General features: G+C 33.4%; 1 protein-coding gene across 3 annotated transcripts in view; it reads left to right on the forward strand.

Annotated features, from left to right (window-relative positions):
- KLHL5 (kelch like family member 5) overlaps positions 1-18,428 on the forward strand; it is a 61,362-nt gene that overhangs the window by 36,115 nt on the left and 6,819 nt on the right. For all 3 annotated transcript variants that reach the window (XM_016140676.2, XM_036227616.1, XM_016140679.2), the window contains 5 exons: positions 1,571-1,783; positions 5,578-5,764; positions 9,148-9,372; positions 12,662-12,824; positions 17,927-18,139. In XM_016140676.2, the coding sequence (XP_015996162.1) occupies positions 1,571-1,783; positions 5,578-5,764; positions 9,148-9,372; positions 12,662-12,824; positions 17,927-18,139 (1,001 nt within the window). The remainder of the gene's footprint in view (positions 1-1,570; positions 1,784-5,577; positions 5,765-9,147; positions 9,373-12,661; positions 12,825-17,926; positions 18,140-18,428) is intronic.

The following is an 18,428-nucleotide window of genomic DNA, read 5'->3' on the forward strand; positions in this document are numbered from 1 at the left end:
CAGATATCTTTCCATGTATCAATGTGATCTTTGTCCTTGAAATTTTTAATGCCTACTTAATAGTCCACTGAGTTACAATGCCCTCTAGCTGGATATTTCTTATTTTTTACTATTGCAAATAGTAATACAGATAAGCATCATTAGAGAAGCTTTTTTTTTCCTCTTGTAAATTATGTATTAAGGGTGAAACTACTAGTGGGGTAACTGGGTTGAGAGCTTCAACATTTTTATAGCTTTTGCTATATGTTACCAAATCATTTTATAATGTCAGTATATAATGGAGTGGAACAGTTTGCTTGAAACCACCTCAGCATTGAAATTTTATTAAAATATATTTCTGAAAATGATAATAAATCATTTAAAATAGATTCATTTTGGCATCTTTAACAAATCATGATGAATTGAAGCAATTGAATTTAGTTAATTATTCATGTATGGTTTTCCTCTTAAGATTTCTACAGAAAGAAATGTCAACTTGAGATATATTTTAGATTAATACCTAACTTGGGTTACTGCAGGCTATATGGAAAATATAACTCTCATTTTAATATAGAAGATAGTTATTGGGAGTCCTTATTCTAGCTCTAATTTAAACAGGCTTAGCTATTTTACTAAAACTCTATATGCGGAAACAGCCACAACACATTAGGAAGTTTCCGAAAGATATTAAAGGACAATATGTCTAGCATTTGCATTTATATTATAACTATGTAAACAATCCAAGCATTAAGATTGGTGATCTTGTATACCAGAGAGTAAATTTCTCTTCTCTTCGGATTGTTTAGCATAATAGCTTCATAAAGGTCATTTTCTGACACCTGAGGGCATTTCCATCTGCCATTTCCATCTCCCATTAGGCCTGATTCTAGCGAGTGGCCGACACTGAGTCATCATCAGTCTAAGGTCCCGGAGTCCCAGCACATTCTAGGTCAATGCTTTTACTTTGGCTTTTTTTTCCTATGAGAGCTTGTACACAAATCAGATTAGAGGTGGTTAAAGTTTTCAAAACAGACCTAAAATCCTGGGTGGTCTTATAAATAACATCAAAACACTTTTTAAAGGCCCATTTGGTTTTAGGATAGTTGTAAGGTCCAGAATGGTCTTGGGAAATCTGACCAGCATGTAGGTAAGAGAAATAACTTCACAGCTCACCCAGGTATTTGGCTCCACTTTTGGCCAAAATCTATGGCAACTACAAATCTAGTGTTAGAATATCATACATCTCAGTGTCAAATTCATTTTTTCTATCTTCCTTTGAAAGACCTGCCAAAACTATTCCCTAACTTGGGCAAAACAATACCTAAAAGTTGCAGGTCCATTTTTAAAATGTAATAAACAATATACCATTTTCATTCTACTTACATAGAAATAAAAAGTGTAACAGCATGATTATAGTTTAAATGTTATTTTCTACTGTATTTCTTTCCTAAGACCAGTACTACATTGTAAGGCAGGTCTGAAGTATAAACTGTGTTTTGGCAGCTAATTAAAAATTTTTTAGTTTCTTTTTTAATAAACTGTGATGTATAGAAGGAACAGTATTGTTTATATGATATATTTTTTTCTCTAGGAACATTTCATGGAAGTAATTCGAAACCAGGAATTTGTATTGTTACCAGCCAGTGAAATTGCAAAGCTCCTGGCCAGTGACGACATGAACATCCCTAACGAGGAGACAGTATTGAACGCACTCCTTACTTGGGTCCGTCATGATTTAGAGCAGCGACGGAAGGACCTCAGTAGACTTTTGGCTTATATTAGGCTACCTCTTCTTGCGCCACAGGTGAACTATTTTTGATTGTTTAAAATCAATGTCATAATTTCATCAACGTGTGAGTATTCACTTAATGCTGATTATATCAATATGTACTTGCCTGTAGGTTTTTTCCTTTGCTATACTAGCCGATAAGGTTATATTTTTTACATAGATTCCTATGAAATGTTTAGGTGAAAAGGTAGTGAACTAAAAAATTTTTATGTTTTCAACCCAGAAGGTCTGGCTACCTAAATTACATCAATTAAGTAACATTGTTGCTTTGGGGTTAGAAATTTTATTTGTCTCAGCCACCAACTTATCCTAGCAATTGAAGAGTTTAGATCTGCTAATAAAAGGAACACTGGACTCTAGGAACCAGAAATTTCAGATTAATTTGTTTGCCACATGTTTATTAAGTATCCACTAAATGCAGGATTCAGGTAATATGTAAATTAATGAGACATGGTAATAGTTCCAGCTCTGACTTTTTAAAACTCTGTGACTTGGCATATTCACACACCTCAGGTTCTTTATCTGTCAGTTGGAGTTAACATCCTCTCTGACCACCTCACAGGATTATTCTGAGGATCAGAAAAGTGCTCTGTGAAATAAAATATGCTACAAATAATAATGGTGATTATTTTCAAGTTGTTTTGAGCAAAAGTTACTGTTTGCTCTCTCCCTTACAGAGGCAAAAATCAGTGCTGATGTTTTATAAAAAAAAAAAAAAAGACCTCCCTCTTCAGAGGTAAATGTGTTATGAATTCATAGGAATGAAACTGCACGAATTGGTGACAATTTAGGAAAATAACATCATAAAACATTTCTCTTGAAATCAGGTTTAAAGAAGAGAGTTATATTTTTATTGATACTAGTATAATTTTTTTCTTATCCTTTTCTAAACGAAAATATAAAATCTGAAAATTTCTAGAAGACTTAAAAATAATCTGTGTAATTAAGTAATCTGACAATTTACTTCAGTTGTACAGTTGCAAATATTTATGTACTATATTTGCATGATTCTCAGGTATCTTTAAATTTTCTGTTATCCAGGATACTGCTGATAATCCTAGCCATAACAGCTTATTTGAAAGTCACTCTGGAGATCATTTAGTCTAATAACCTGTCATACAAATGAACTCTAACATAGATCCTCAGACTTACATCTTAATTTGGTTCTTTTGCTGTTAGCATGCTGTCCTAGGTTTCCAAATGCCACACTTTTTTACAGTGACTTTTGTTAGAGACTCTTTCTTCTCTTCTATTATCAAAACATAAACATATTCTCAATATTATTAGTCATTAAAGAAATGCAAAGTAAAACTACATTTCCCCCTCCCCCCCACTCAAATGGCTAAGATAAAAGGAGATAGTAACAGTGGTTGGCGAGAATGGGAAGGAACAAGAACCAAGTACATTGCTGGTGGGAATATAAAAGCTATAGCCACCTTGGAAAACAATTTGGTAGCTTTTTACAAAGTTAACATAAACTTACCATATGACCCATATGACTTGGGAGTATGTTCTACTCCCAAGGGAAGTGAAAACATCTATATCTCCATGAAGACTTGCATACAAATATTCTTAGCAGCTTTAGTCATAATGGCCAAAAGTCGGAAACAACCTAAGTGTCCATCAGTTGGTGATCAGATAGATGAAATGTAGTGTATCCACATGTGGACTAGTATTCAATGCAAAAAAGAAGTGAGGTACTGATACATGATACACAGGTGAATGAACCTCAAAACATGCTAAATGAAAAAGCAATACACAAGAAACCATATATAATTCTATGTATATGAAACATCTAAAAAAGGCAAATCTATAGAGACAGATTGGCACTTGGGAGAGGAGATGAGAACAGAGATTAACAGTAAACAGGCATGATCTAATTGGGATGATGAAAATGTTCCAGAACTGTTTTATGGTAATAGTTGTACAACTTGGTAAATTTACTAAAAATTATTGAATTATATACTTGAAATGATGAATTATGTGATATGTAAAATATACCTTATATTGTCAAATGCAATCTCACAATGTATCAAAAGGATAATACATTGTGACTAGGAAGGTCTTTATCCAGGAATAAAAGAATGGTTGAGAATTAGGAAATCGGTCAAAGTAATTATTAATTATATCATAACTTAAAGGAGAAAAGACCATATGATCATAGCAATAGATGTATAAAAGGTATTTGGAAAAAATTTAGCAATCATTTTTAATTTTAAAACTCAAGTGAAATAGTTAGAGAAGAAAACAACCTAAATATAATAAAGATGGATTACTAAATGCTAGAGCAACTATTAATCTTAAATAATGAAACACTAAAATCATAGTAATTCAAACTAGAAACAGGAATACTCCCTATCACTCTAATTTTTAAACATTGCTTTGAAGGTTTAGCAATTGCAATAATAAAATAAAAATGAAATAATTAGCATATACATTAGAAAAAGATGTCAACTATCTATTTGGTGGTGATTATTATATGACTGTTGGCTAGAGTCTTATAAGGGTTGTGGTAAAATAGGTTATAATACAAGTATACAATAATCAATAGATTTATCTCTTTTAGCAAAAAAAAAAAACAAAGCAAAACAAAACAAAATGGAAATTTAAAAATCCATTTCCAATAGCAATAAAAATAATAAAATATGTAGGAATATATTTAATAAAAAAAAAGGCATAAGACCTATATGAAGAAAGCTGTACAACAAATGGAAAGGCTTCCTAACAGAAAGATTTAATATCTTAAAAATGTAAATTCTCCAAAAATTAATAAATAAACTTAATTCTGTTCCTATTAGAATTACAACAGGATCAAAATGGTAAAGGGGGAATTTATCTTAAAAACAGCCAAGAAAACTATGAAAATAAACAGTGAGGGTAGATTTATATCAAGTAATCTAAAATGTTATAAAGACATTGTAAAAATTATGGTATTAGAGTAGGAATAGACAAGTAAGGCCAATGGAACAAATAAAGAATCAAAAAATAGATCTCAGATATCCTGAGATATATTTATGAGAATGTAATATATGACCAAGGTTCAATTCCTTTGGAAATGAAGGAAATTATTTAATAAACAGTGCTCATAAAGACTTGGCTATCCATCTGGAAGAAAATAAAAAATATTCTTCAACTCATACTCTGTTTAAAAATTAATTTCACATAAATCAATATCTTAAATGAAAAAACATAAAGCAATAAAGAGGTAGTAAACATCGGGATGGAGAACCAAGCACAAAAGGAAAAGAAATTTAATTTTTTAAAGGGTGTAACCACTTTATGCATTTATATAAAACTACATAAGTAAAAAAATAGGATTCAGTGAAGCACAGGGATTTTAATTCTTTTAGAATAATTGCCGGTTAGTTTTTTCCCCTTAAGAAACAGGTAATTGTTGTTTCTGCTGTTGTTTTAGCAGCATTTAGAGAAGACAGTGTAATTAATCAATTTATAATTATTACTTATTTAAATTATTTATAATTAAGAAGGTAAAATGATTTATTTTATAAAATCTGGAAAATAAAGAAAAGTAGTAAAAAAGATTATTAAAAAGGATCAAGATTCCCCACCACCCAGAGATAAAGCACTATTAAGATTTAGAGCATACCACTTATCCTTCACAATTTTTATTTTTTAATGATATTTAAAATGTAAATCTTGTTAATGTTGCATATTTTACTTAAAAATAGGTGTCCAGACTTAGACTTTTTTTAAATGAGATCATTTCCGTTTATGAACTATAGTGTATTCTTTTACCCTTACTATTTTCTTGGTCATTCAGTATATACACTCACCTTTTTTTTTCCCAGTTCCTTGCAGACATGGAAAATAATGCACTTTTTCGGGATGATATAGAATGTCAGAAACTCATTATGGAAGCAATGAAATATCATTTATTACCAGAGAGACGACCCATGTTACAAAGTCCTCGGACAAAACCTAGGAAGTCAACTGTTGGTACATTATTTGCCGTTGGAGGAATGGATTCAACAAAAGGTATTAAAAAACATTTAATAATCTTTTGGGGCAACAGTTCTTTATACTGTTCTTGTCACAGTTGTTACTAACAGTAACAATAATAGCAACAAACATCATATATACTGCCTACCCAGTGCCAGGGATTGTGCTAGAAGCTTTCTGTGTATTATCCTCTGTATACGTTGATCTCCTCTTCCCCTGAATTCCTAGTACTAATTCTGCAATCCCCTGATAACACCTCTCTGACTTTGGCCACCTCTCAGATCTTGGCTCATTCTACTTCTCCCCTCCCTCCATGTGTTCCAGTTGTACTGGCCTCCGTGTTCATCCAATGTGTCAAACATCCCACCACAGAAATTTGCTTTAGCTGTTCCCTGTCACTAGGATGCTCTGTGCCTTGATATTGGATTCTTAGCTGAAGTTATTCACTCAGATCTCTCGAATGTCAGCAGCAATCTCTCGCCCATCACTTTCTGATCTTTTGTTTACCACGTTCTATCTTTTTGCTCTGCTTCACGTTTCTTTGTAATACCTGATACATTTGTTTATGGTCTGTCTACCTCTTCCCTCCAAGTAAGCCCCAGAACAGCAAGGATTTTGTTTTGTTTACTAATATATTCCTACAGCTTAGAACAGTGCCTTGCACATAAAAATCATCAATATAAGCATTTGTTGAATGAAGATTGTTCTCTGTCATCTCTTGAATTACTTGTATGACTAAAGCACTCAATGCCATAATCATGTCTAAAGATTTCTTTTCTATGTGGTATCTCTAAGGACTATTTAAAAAATTGAAAGTCTTATTATTTGACTTTTAGGTTCATGGAAACCAAGATGTAAAGATATAGGTATTATACTATATAGCATATAACATAGGGCTATGTATTTATAGATACTGAAGTTCTAAGTATAGGCTTGATTAAATGGTATGAAAAACAAAGTAAGATAACAGATAGAGCTATAGTATAAATATTTGAAAAGTTTGGAGATCTTCACAGTCCAGATAATAAATCTGCAAATATTTATTAAGTATCTACTATGTACCTAGAACTGGCACTTGGTTTTATAGCCATTACTAGTGCTACTTCTTCCCCTCTATCTTCCCCTCTCCTTTTCGAGGCTTTAACTGTTATCCCTGTATTAATTATACTCTCTTATTTTGATTTTATTCTTATATTTCCACCTCATATGCAATATCCTATTTGATGTTCAGCTTTCACCTCAGACGTCATGTGTTCAAATCTTCTCTGACCATGTCTCCCAGACTTAAGAACTTGGACTCGTTAATTCATTGTTCTTTAATGGACACCAACTCTGGCTTACTTAAGCAGATAAGGAATTTATTAGAAGGCTTTTAAGAAAGAGGCAGAAACTACATCCACTGTCCCTACTTCTTTATAATTCATGCTTTCGATTTTAAATCCTAGGTGTATGCATCCATTTGATTATCCTTCTATTCACGCTGTCTTTCTGGGCCTAATTATCTTATTCCCAATGTCTTTATAATGAAGAGTAATTCATGTTAGTTGGATGGTAGCCTGATCATGTGCTTCTTGGTCCCATCATATATCTGTTTGGTATAGAGCTCAACAATCAGCTGGGAATGGTTCTAAACAGCCACTAAGAAAATGTTAGCTTATATTTGTACTTACTATTTTTAAAGGTTAATCATTCAGTATAAATTAGGAAAGTTCTAAGTTTTTACATAAAGTTTTGCAATTGTTAGGATTTTGTTATTTTTCTGTGTGTGTGTATACACATATGATATGTTTCAGACTGTTTAAGATTTTATGTAAAAATTAAGTTTGATATTAGTAAAATAATTTTAGTTACCAATTTATAAGACTATGATACTGCTTGGTGAACTAGATCTAAGAGAAATAACTTAAAATTCAAAATAAATAAAATGTTCTTAAATTCATTAGTGAGGAAAGATGATTAGTATTGTCTTTTTATTTAATGAAGAAATTCTTAAGATTGAATTTAAAGTAATGAGTCCAGTATACTGTTACATAAAATAATCTGAGCATGTGGGTAAAATCTCATTATAGCTTAAAATTATAGAGAAGGATTATTCAAATCCAAACATATTTTTGAACAGCTACTGTGTGCAAATGAGTCTATTATATGGTGCTGTGAAAATACAGAGGTGAAAAAATACTTGGTATTTATTGCAAATAACTCAAAAATTTTGTAGGATAAAAAAATAAAAACAGTAATGAGAAAATATAATATTCTCTCTATACATAACAAAACTATTTCTATATTTTAGATTATCAATAGTATCAGTGTTCTCATAACTAATTGTCACAAATACTTTAAAATAAACGTGTGTCCTGATTGTAATTCTATAAGAATAGCACTGGTAGCACGTTTCATTAGAAGCTTAGAAGAGACAAGTAAAGTAGATGCAAATCAAACTCTTCATAACTGGGGGGATGAGGATGGGTTTTCTTAACGCCACTGGTCTCACTTCGAAAAAGAGAACAAGAGTTCTTTGAATCTCCTATTTCTTAAAAACATGTAGACACCATCGGGCAGCTATTTCCTAAACTTCCCACACTCATAGTTCCCAAAGCACATGATCCACACTTAGACTCTTGTCCTCTTGGATACAATGGGATATGTATCTCTTCCCTCCTCCTGTGAAGGCCTGACCCTCACCTCTGCCCTCATACTGCCCTTTGCTGTTTCTCAGGAACCCCGAGGGTACAGATACACTGTTAATTAAGATCCCTTCATCTCCTGTATTTTCAGCTTCTTTCCTTACAACTAAATCTTTTCCCATTAGCATTTAAGCAAACTCAAGTTTTTCCAATTTTAAAAGCAAAACGAGACAAAATCTCCCTCAACCCATATTGAAATTTCTATCTTCCCCTTGTATAGCCACACTTCTCAAAAGAATTATCTGTGCTCACTCTCTCCACTTCCTCACCTCCCAACTATGTCTCAACCACTCAGACAAGGAACTCTCAAAGTCACCAGTGACTTCCATGTAGTTAAATCCAGTAATACTTTTTAGTCTTCGTCTTACTCAACCCTCTCAGTAGCACTTAATACTGTTATTAGTCCTACTTGCTATAAACTTTTTTTCTTTTGGCTTCTGTGACACTGAATTACCCTGTTTTTCCTCACACTCTGGCTATTTTTTCTCAGCCTTCCCTGACAGGTAATCCTTATTCACTTGATCTTTTGATACCAGAGCTTGGTGTATGCTCTGGAAAATGTTGTCAGACTATCTCAGAAATTCAGCAGGGGCCAGATAATGTAGGAGCTTATTGGAATATAATAAAATAATTATTATCAGTGCTAATAAAATTATACTTGTGTATGTGTAATTTCATAAAATACTCAGTCATGTGGGCTTTTTATTTACATAACTTCTATATATTACTATTAAGGAGCAACAAGCATTGAAAAGTATGATCTCCGTACAAATATGTGGACTCCTGTGGCAAATATGAATGGGAGGAGGCTGCAGTTCGGTGTTGCAGTGTTAGATGACAAACTGTATGTGGTCGGTGGACGAGATGGACTGAAGACTTTGAATACTGTAGAATGCTACAACCCCAAAACAAAAACTTGGAGTGTGATGCCTCCTATGTCCACGCATAGGCATGGCCTTGGTGAGTATAACTGCAGATTGTTCATCATGTCATATATTAGACTTCCGCAGCACTTTTGCATTCTGCGCCAGGCAGAAGACCACTGTGGCAGCTGCTGAGTCAGCAGCAGTCACCAAGCATTTCTTCACATGCTCTGTTATCAGAGACAATGAGCATATACATAAATGTGTGTATGAAGCTAGTACAAGTGAAAACACGAGTATTTTAGGGCAGCAGGATGGACTGACAAGCCACCTTTTGACATACGTGTTCTGACAATTAGTGTTATCTAACCTAATTGAAATGCTTATTAAAAATCCTCAGCATTATTCTCTTTTATCTGTACTCCACAGTTTTTAATCAGAAATTAATAAAACCCAGAAAAATTTGGAAATGGCACAGAAAATGTAATGACAGAGACTTTTCATTTTTGTATTCAATAATTTACTGAGCAGACATCGATTTACATGTGCTATGTACCATGCTCTTTGCTCTGTAGATATGAAAAAAATGTGGAAGACACTATATCTGTACCCTCTGGGAACTGATGGCTCACTCTGAGCTGATAGAAAAGAATTTAGCCATCTTGTATCAAATGATCTCTCTTTTCTCACAGGAGAAAGAACAGGCAAAATAGAATGTTCGAAGAGAGTGAGGAGATGGAAATTAAAATAAAAATTAGATGGGGCTTGAAATATAAGTACATCATCCAGCTTTTGCTGTATAATGAACCTTTCTTAAACTTAGAGGCTTAAAACAACAACCATTTATTTAGCTTATTCATCTATGAGTTAGGCTGGTCTAGCCTGGGCTCTCTTGGATGACCAGTGCTGTGTTTTCTCATGATTCTCTGATAGGCTGGCAGGTTGGCTGATTTATCTTGGATGGCCTCACTCACATGTGTAGTGGTGGGCAGGTTTTTGGCCTGGGGAACTGGGCCAATGCCCCTAATCTATTCAGCAGGCTCACCCAGGCTTCTTTGTATGGTGGCAGTCACAGGTTTTCAAAAGTAGCAAGAGACAGCATGCCCCAGTGCACACTTTTCAGGCTTCTGCTTGCATAATGTTTGCTAACATCCTACTGGCCAAAACCAGACACATGGGCAAGCCCAGCTTCATGGAGTAGAGAAATAGATTCCTCCTTTTGGTTGGAAGAGCTACAGAGTCACGTTGCAAATAGACATGCATTCAGGGATAGAAAGAATTCATGGCCATATTGTCAGTTTATCACAGTTTGGAAAGGGTTTAAAGATAGTTGCAATGAAGAACTTGATAAGTCATCATAAAAGATGAAGTAAAAGATGTGTGAGTAGCAGCAAAGGCATAGTTGAGTTTAGATAGCACAGCTTTCTACTATACTCAATTTATTGATACCGAGCACCAGAGTAGAGGTCCGCTCCAAAAAGACAATGAAAATTATCTAGTCATGAAGATTGGTATGGTAGCGAGTACAGCAAAAGATCAAAGAGACAAAGGATTCTACTAGTTGCAATTAGGTTTCAGTGAAAGGTGATCTTACGTTTCAAGTTTGGTAGAGGTAAAATCAAAGGGTTAGAGCTAAGGTACAGAGAGAGGAGCTTAAAATTAACTGTATGAACTTTAAGAACTCTGTAAAATATTACTCTCAAATTCATAAAATCACCTATTACATAGACACAGAATGGGAAAGTATATCTTAAAAGCAACATGAAAGAGACTTAAAATTTGGGTTGACCATAAAATTAGGATCAATAGATGGTTCATTCACCTGTAGACTTTCCCCTACCATGGAGAAAAGAAACGTAATTCTAACAGCATTAAATTCTTATAGATTTGGTTTACAGAATGAGACTGTCTGTGGTCCAGCCATGTTTCGTGTGGATTAGATTGTGCATGAACACTATCATTAGTTTTAGATACCCTGCAAAAGACTGTTGAACAGTAGCAAGTTCAAAGGAGAATGATCATATAGCTCAAAATGTCTTCTTTAAGCTTTTATTTCAAATTTCTGTATCATTCAAAAATCTATTTTTACTAATTCATCTTATAATAAATAATGTTTTAAACTTGAACTTATAAATCTTCACATGAGAAACTTTATCTCTTTATATAGGGAATTATCTGAAGATGTCACTTGGAAAAGTAATTCTGCTGCTACAATTTCTGTTGTTAGACTAGATGGACCCATTATTTTTGTTTCCAACCCTTCGATTACTCTCTCTCACACACACAAGAACACAGTTAGATATATAGTATATATAATTGGAGCTCTGTGTGTGTGTGTGTGTGTGTGTGTGTGTGTGTGCATGTGTGTACATCTGCGCGTCTACAATAGCCAATACTGGTAGAGCACAAGTGAGTGGAAGGGTATGTTAGTTTGGGTCATATATGAATAATGAATATTTATAGCTCATCTGGCCATGATTTTTCAAAATATATTTGTATCACAAAATTTGTATTTCGGACCTCAAATGTTCCATATATATCTCACCTGACTATCATCATTTTATATCTCTTCTCAAAAACCTCTGCTGGCTCTCCATCTCATTTACAATAAAATCTAAAGTCCTTATAATAGCCCAACCACTCTGCATGATCCGACGCCACACTCTCCCTCACCTCCTACACATCCCCCTCACCCTGCCAGGCAAACTGGCCTCCCTGCAGTGAGGCAGACACACTAGGCATGCGGCAGACACACTAGGCATGCCTCAGGGCCTTTGTGCCCTCTACCTCACCTTCTCTTCCCCCAGGTATCTCCATATCTGGTTTCCTAACTTCATTCACACTTTTGTTCGAATGTTACTTTGTCTGAGAGTTCTCCCTTGACCCTTTCTACCCTTTTAATCAGTTCTGTTTTTCTTAGTAGCATTTATCAATACCTGAAATTTATTTTATTTATATTTCTTACTGAAATATTAGGTCCACAAGGGCAGAGCTCTCATCTGCTGTTCTAGTAAGTGCCTGGCACTGTAGTAAAATCTCGTGAATTTGAATTAATTGGGGAAAAGGAATAAAAATGCTTTCTGAAATATATCTGAAATCAATATTACTGAAAAATGTTTTAAATATGGAGTATGTGCATCCAGTGTCATTTTTAACAACTCGCCACTCTTGGGCCTCAACATACTATCTCTCAAACTTTTAAGGTCAGAGCTATGGTGCTTTTTCTCCCCCTCACTCAGCAACCTATCTACCAAGAAAAGCCGTGAGGATGCCAGATATCTATATCATAAATTTTTGCTTAATTATATTTGCATGTTTAAGGTTCATTGTAGTTCTGTTTCAAGTAAAACGTGGTTGTAAAGTCGTTCTTCCCTGCCTCCTCGTAGGTGTGGCTGTATTGGAAGGCCCCCTGTATGCAGTGGGAGGGCATGATGGCTGGAGCTATCTGAACACAGTGGAGCGATGGGACCCTCAGGCTCGCCAGTGGAATTTCGTTGCCACTATGTCCACCCCCAGGAGCACAGTAGGCGTGGCAGTACTAAGTGGAAAGTAAGAAAATATTGAAAGTTCCATTTAAAACACAACAATGTAAATTTATTGAGCTATATCATGTACAACTTTAAAATATACATTTATAAATCACAAAAGAGAAATTCTTTAAGAGTGATGTAAACAAACTTTTAAAAGTCTTTTTATATAACAGTTCTAAACATAAATAGCTGCACAACAAGTTAGGCTTTTACTCTAACACGCAGGTATTATAAATTTTTAGTTACTTTGAGTGAAGAAATTTTATATAAAGTTTCAATATAGTAAAAATCTGGTGGTTCATACAGCCTTAAAAGTAGATGGTCTTTAAAAATAGTATAGTTTCTCTCAGGTTTCCCTTCATGTGTTTTACTGATTTACCTTTACTTTTATTTCTTTCTTATTCTAGTAAGCTGCTGAAAACTAGAATGGATTTAGAAAGAGATGCTCCTTTGCCTCATGTTTGCGCTAAATAGAGTAAAAGAATAGACTAGATTTGGATAGAGCCATCACCAATAAGCTCTTGGTAATTCAGAGACTAAGTATCTTTTTCAGGCCTTTCTTCTATAAAATGAAGCCCTATGTGGTTTTAAGTAAAAGTTGTTTGTTATATATCTTTACTCACTCGGATAGCTTAATTTACATCATTTCCAGAAGAAGGAAGGAATCAAGATTAAAGCACAGAGACTTAAAATTATTTGTAGAATTGTGTTGTTGATTAACAGAAAAATGAGAAAATGTTAGTCATATTTTATGACCTGAGGTTTTATTTCCTCGGGACCTGTTAGTTACATCATACCTTTTTATTTTTTAGCACTATTCCAAGTGATAAGATAGAGAAATAGAAACTCATTTTTTAAATGTATCTGATCTCGGTACCCCTCCCCTCATTTGTTTTAATTAAAGAAATAACTTCAAAACTCATCACTACATATCTTTCCTAATTCTTTGATAGAAGAGTCAGCTACAAAAGAATCTAGTAAATGAGAGAAAAGAAAAAAAAAATCTAAACAGTATCTACTCATTTTTGACGCTTTGGTTTATACTTTTGAGATTCATACATTGAACTAATTCTTGTCCAGTGGCATATTTCTTAGCCCTTATTTCTGACTAAAAATACTTATTTCTGAAAGAGGACAAAAGAATAACTGCCTTCTCTCTAATACCCAATCTCCAGACCTTAAATAGCCAGGACTTGTAGGCATAAAAATTTACTTTCTTACCCTCTTATGAGAAATAAATATTTTATTCTTGAACCCACCTGAAGTACAATTTATTGAATATGATTCTGAGACAACTTAAGAATCATATCAGAAGCTAAGGATCTCATATTTACTGAATATTAAGACATTTGATTTTGAAAGTACAGTATATTTACATTATGATTGTAACTTGTCTTTGGAATATCTATCTCCCAGACTGGTCACTTTGCCCCTAGTGTTAGGTAAGTCTCACTTTAGAGACTTACCTAACATTCTACCTAAATAGAAGTAGAGCCATGTCACTTTCCTGATTAAAACCTCTCAGCTGCTTTTCTGACCAAGCCTCCTTTATGATCTTGCCTCTTGTCCACCTCTCTAGACTCCTCTCTCCTCTACCTGTGCATATTACACTCCAGCAGAACTAACCTATTTGTGAAAAATACATTTCGTTTCGCACTCTATTTAATCTATTAACCCATACCATCTCTTAGAGTCCCCCGGCATCCCCTGCTTTCCTACCTGGCACACTCAGCATGCTTGAAAGTTGCTCAAAAAAAATCACCTCTCCCACTCCCATCTCCTCATTCCCTCTATACTCATTGCTCATTCCAAGCTCAGCATTTTTACTGTACATAATTTGTATATAATTGTGTTGCAGTATGTGCAACTCTGTTATGTAATTATTTTCTAGTCTATCTCCTATGGTAGATCATGGTCTTGTGTGACCTGGTCCGAGTTTTGGTTCCTTACACCTAGCATAGTACCTGGCACATAATTCGAAGTGTGCAACCTTATTGAAGAATACCCTGCTATCACTGAGATTCAGTGGTGCTTTAGTCACCCAAGGAGAGAATGTGTTAATTCATCAACCAACATTTTTCTGAGCTTGCTTTAACAAAGTAGCAATATTTTAAACTATTTCATTGGTTTCCATTTTTAGGTACATATCCAGAACCTAGAAAAAATAGAAACTATGTTGTTAGTTTTTTTTTAAAAAAAGAATGCAGTTGATTGGAAAAAAATTAATTATGCATCTTTTCTCTACCACTCCTTTGTGATTTAGAGAAAATCATTTCTCTGTGCCTTAATTTTTTTAATCTAGCAAATAAAAAGCCTGGATTAATTTGTTGTTATTTTAACTTATTTTACAATGCTTCTTGCTGCACAATATAGTTGTTTCTTTAAGAGAAAACTGTTTCAATATCTTCTGAGTTACATTTTGTATCTTAAAAATTTCAAAATGTTGAAAGTTTTCTTTCTACAATGTTTGACAGAAAGCTTTATTTAGACTTCCAGTTGCTCAGGCCACTTTTAAGCCACTGGCTGACAAATATTTTTAGCAGTAAAATCTCTCTTTCAAAGGAGATCTTACAAAAACCTCAACACTTAAGGCAAATGGAGGTTCAAGTTTATTATAAGCTTATTTTAAATTTATTATAAGTTTGAGTTTTTATAATACTTACTTATTATAAAATCAAAGTAGAAGACACCCAGTTTATGTATATGTTTTGATTTGGTTGTCCAGTATGAAGAAAATCCAGTTTCACAATTAAGAAGCTGAAATGGTAACTTATTTTACCTACTACAGCAATTTAATTGGAACCTTCAGTTAAAAGTTCAAATAGTTTGCAAGTAGGAGAAAACATTTTTTTTTCCCTAAATTTAATCTTAAACAATATCTACCAACTATTTGCAGGTATTAAGTCTTATAAAAGCCAAGACCTAAATCTTACAATTTAAAATATGTAGTATGATACTAACACAATTTGACATATTATTTCTCTTTTTATTGTAATAGATATTGTCATGGGGAAGAAAGATGAGTTCTGAATCTTGCATGGTATTTAATTGATCCAAGTGATATGATATCTTTGAAAATTAAAACTACTTTCTAAAATTTGAATTTAAAATGAACCATTTTGGGGCCCTCTCCCCCCACCCCCACCTGCCCCCCAAGTCCTCCGTAGAATCCTTTTCTTAGAATACAGTTTAAAGACTATTGTTTGAGATAATGATTTTGAGAAAGTGTTACCAATACATTTTAGCCCTTAATATTAGTTCAGTATAAACTTGTACATTTAACATCTCCTAAAAATGATATTTTTCTAAAAGAATGCAAATAGAGACAAAACTCATTTTCCCTTTAAACCGTTATACCATGTATAAGGTACTGTTCAAACAACTTGAAATTTGACCATTAATAAGCGTATGAGGCAGCGCTTCTAGATCTTATGGATGATGAGATTAAGGCAGGTAAGAGGTCAAATAACTTGTCCACAATCACAGCTAGTAAGTGATGAGTGGCAGAACCAGGATTCAAATCCAGAGACTCTGGCTCTAGAGTTCATGCTTTTAATCCCTGTACTGCACCACTTGTCACAGTGAAGACACAAGAATTCATTCTGAAGAAGGTAGGGAGGGTGCTTTGAAGTATATCGTAGTATGTGTATATGTCCATGTATTTTTCATTAATGATATTTTCTAGTTGTTGCCTTCTAATATTCCATAATCAAGCGATCAATACATAATTATTCTATTAAGTATTGGTTAAAGATTAGAACAGTTTAATATTAAGTACAATAACATGTAAAAGTAGTTTTTAAGAGAAAAAAATTTTAACAAATTAAAATTTCAAATAAATTTTAATTTTCATATAATATAGTTTAAGTTTAGAACAAGATATCACTACAACATTATGTTGCTGTTTAAAGCATGATCATCTTATTTAAGAACCAGTTTGGGTGGCATATTCTACTTTAAATTATGAATTAAAATTATGAAATCTGTCTTTAGAATATGTGTATTACCCTAATATAAATACTTAGAGTTTTAATGGGTAGAAATTTGGTACAGTTCAAATATTATTTGTTGAAAGTAAAAAGATAGTTAAATAGTGACTAAAGCATCTATAAATTAAAAATGTGTGGCCTTTTGTATAAGCAATGAACTGAATTTATTCTTTTTTTAAAAACTAATAGAAAAATATCTGTGAAGAACTTACCAAGTAAATGGTAAGTACAAGAAGGTTTTGTGCTTAATAAAAATATTTAAATATTCAAATATTTTAATATTTTATATATATTTAGAGAAAAGGACTCCAATTAGTGCAGTATATATATTGATAATGAATTAAAATTGATATAATAGTAACATTTAGGTCATCAGTGTAGCATATTTATTTTGGATAACATAGTATTTTTTTCTGTGGTAATTTAAATTAATGAAGGATCACTATTTATATACCATTGTTTCAAACTATTCTTTTATTCTCCTATTTTATTATTACAAGTGTATCCCAGAAAACTGTTGACTATACAACTGCTTATTAATGTAATTATTTGTTCTGGTTCTGGATCTTTACTGGGTGACCCCATTCAAGTCTCTTAATCTCCATGAGTTTTCAGCTGTGAAACAGGGATATAAATGGTTTCTTGTAGCATCATTGTGATGATTAAATTAATATAGGTAAAGTATCGAGCCTGTGATAGGTGCGCAGAGAAGGTTAGTGTTTTTCCTCTTAGTTATTTAAGAAATAAGTCATGTTATACTTATACACCATATTTTCTCAGTATTCTAAGACACATTTTAACATCTCTAAAAATTCAATGCATCTTACGCTCAAGGGTGACTTGTCAAACAGATGTCAAACAGATGGCAGCTGTGAACAGTTGTCAATGCTTTCATGTGCATTTATGTTTTCTTTTTATGTATATGATATGCAGTGATATCTGATATATGCATACATATGACATTCATATGTCTTTTAATTGGTGACATATCTTTCTAGTGGCACATAAATGGACAGCCTGTCTTGTAATCAGTGGCACCCTAATTTCAAAGAAATACTGTAAGGAAGAATAATCTCGTTTTAGACATAATAATAGCACTATTTCTTAGTTTTCGTTCTGTTTGTTCTTACAGACTTTATGCAGTTGGTGGTCGTGATGGAAGTTCTTGTCTCAAGTCAGTAGAATGTTTTGATCCTCATACTAATAAATGGACACTGTGTGCACAAATGTCAAAAAGGCGAGGGGGAGTTGGGGTAACCACCTGGAACGGACTGCTGTATGCTATTGGAGGACACGATGCTCCTGCATCCAACTTAACTTCCAGACTCTCAGACTGTGTGGAAAGGTAATTTCCTGTGAAGGAAAACTAATAAAATAATAATAATAATAATAATAATAATAATAATAAAACAAATATAAGCCTCTGATACTTCCAGACAAATTAATTTTTTATTGAGCATCTACCATATGCAAGTTGGTATGTGCTAGGAGCTTTGTGAATTTTAGATTATCTGCTCTGGCCATGTCTCAGTCTGTCTCCTAACAGTTTCCTCAGATTCTTCTCTCATCATGTTACTACCTACTTAAACTTTAAATTTGATTATATAATTTATTAATTGAATCATATGACAAGT

This window comes from Rousettus aegyptiacus, unplaced genomic scaffold (genome assembly GCF_014176215.1).
Source record: "Rousettus aegyptiacus isolate mRouAeg1 unplaced genomic scaffold, mRouAeg1.p scaffold_m13_p_10, whole genome shotgun sequence".
Lineage (NCBI taxonomy): Eukaryota > Metazoa > Chordata > Mammalia > Chiroptera > Pteropodidae > Rousettus > Rousettus aegyptiacus.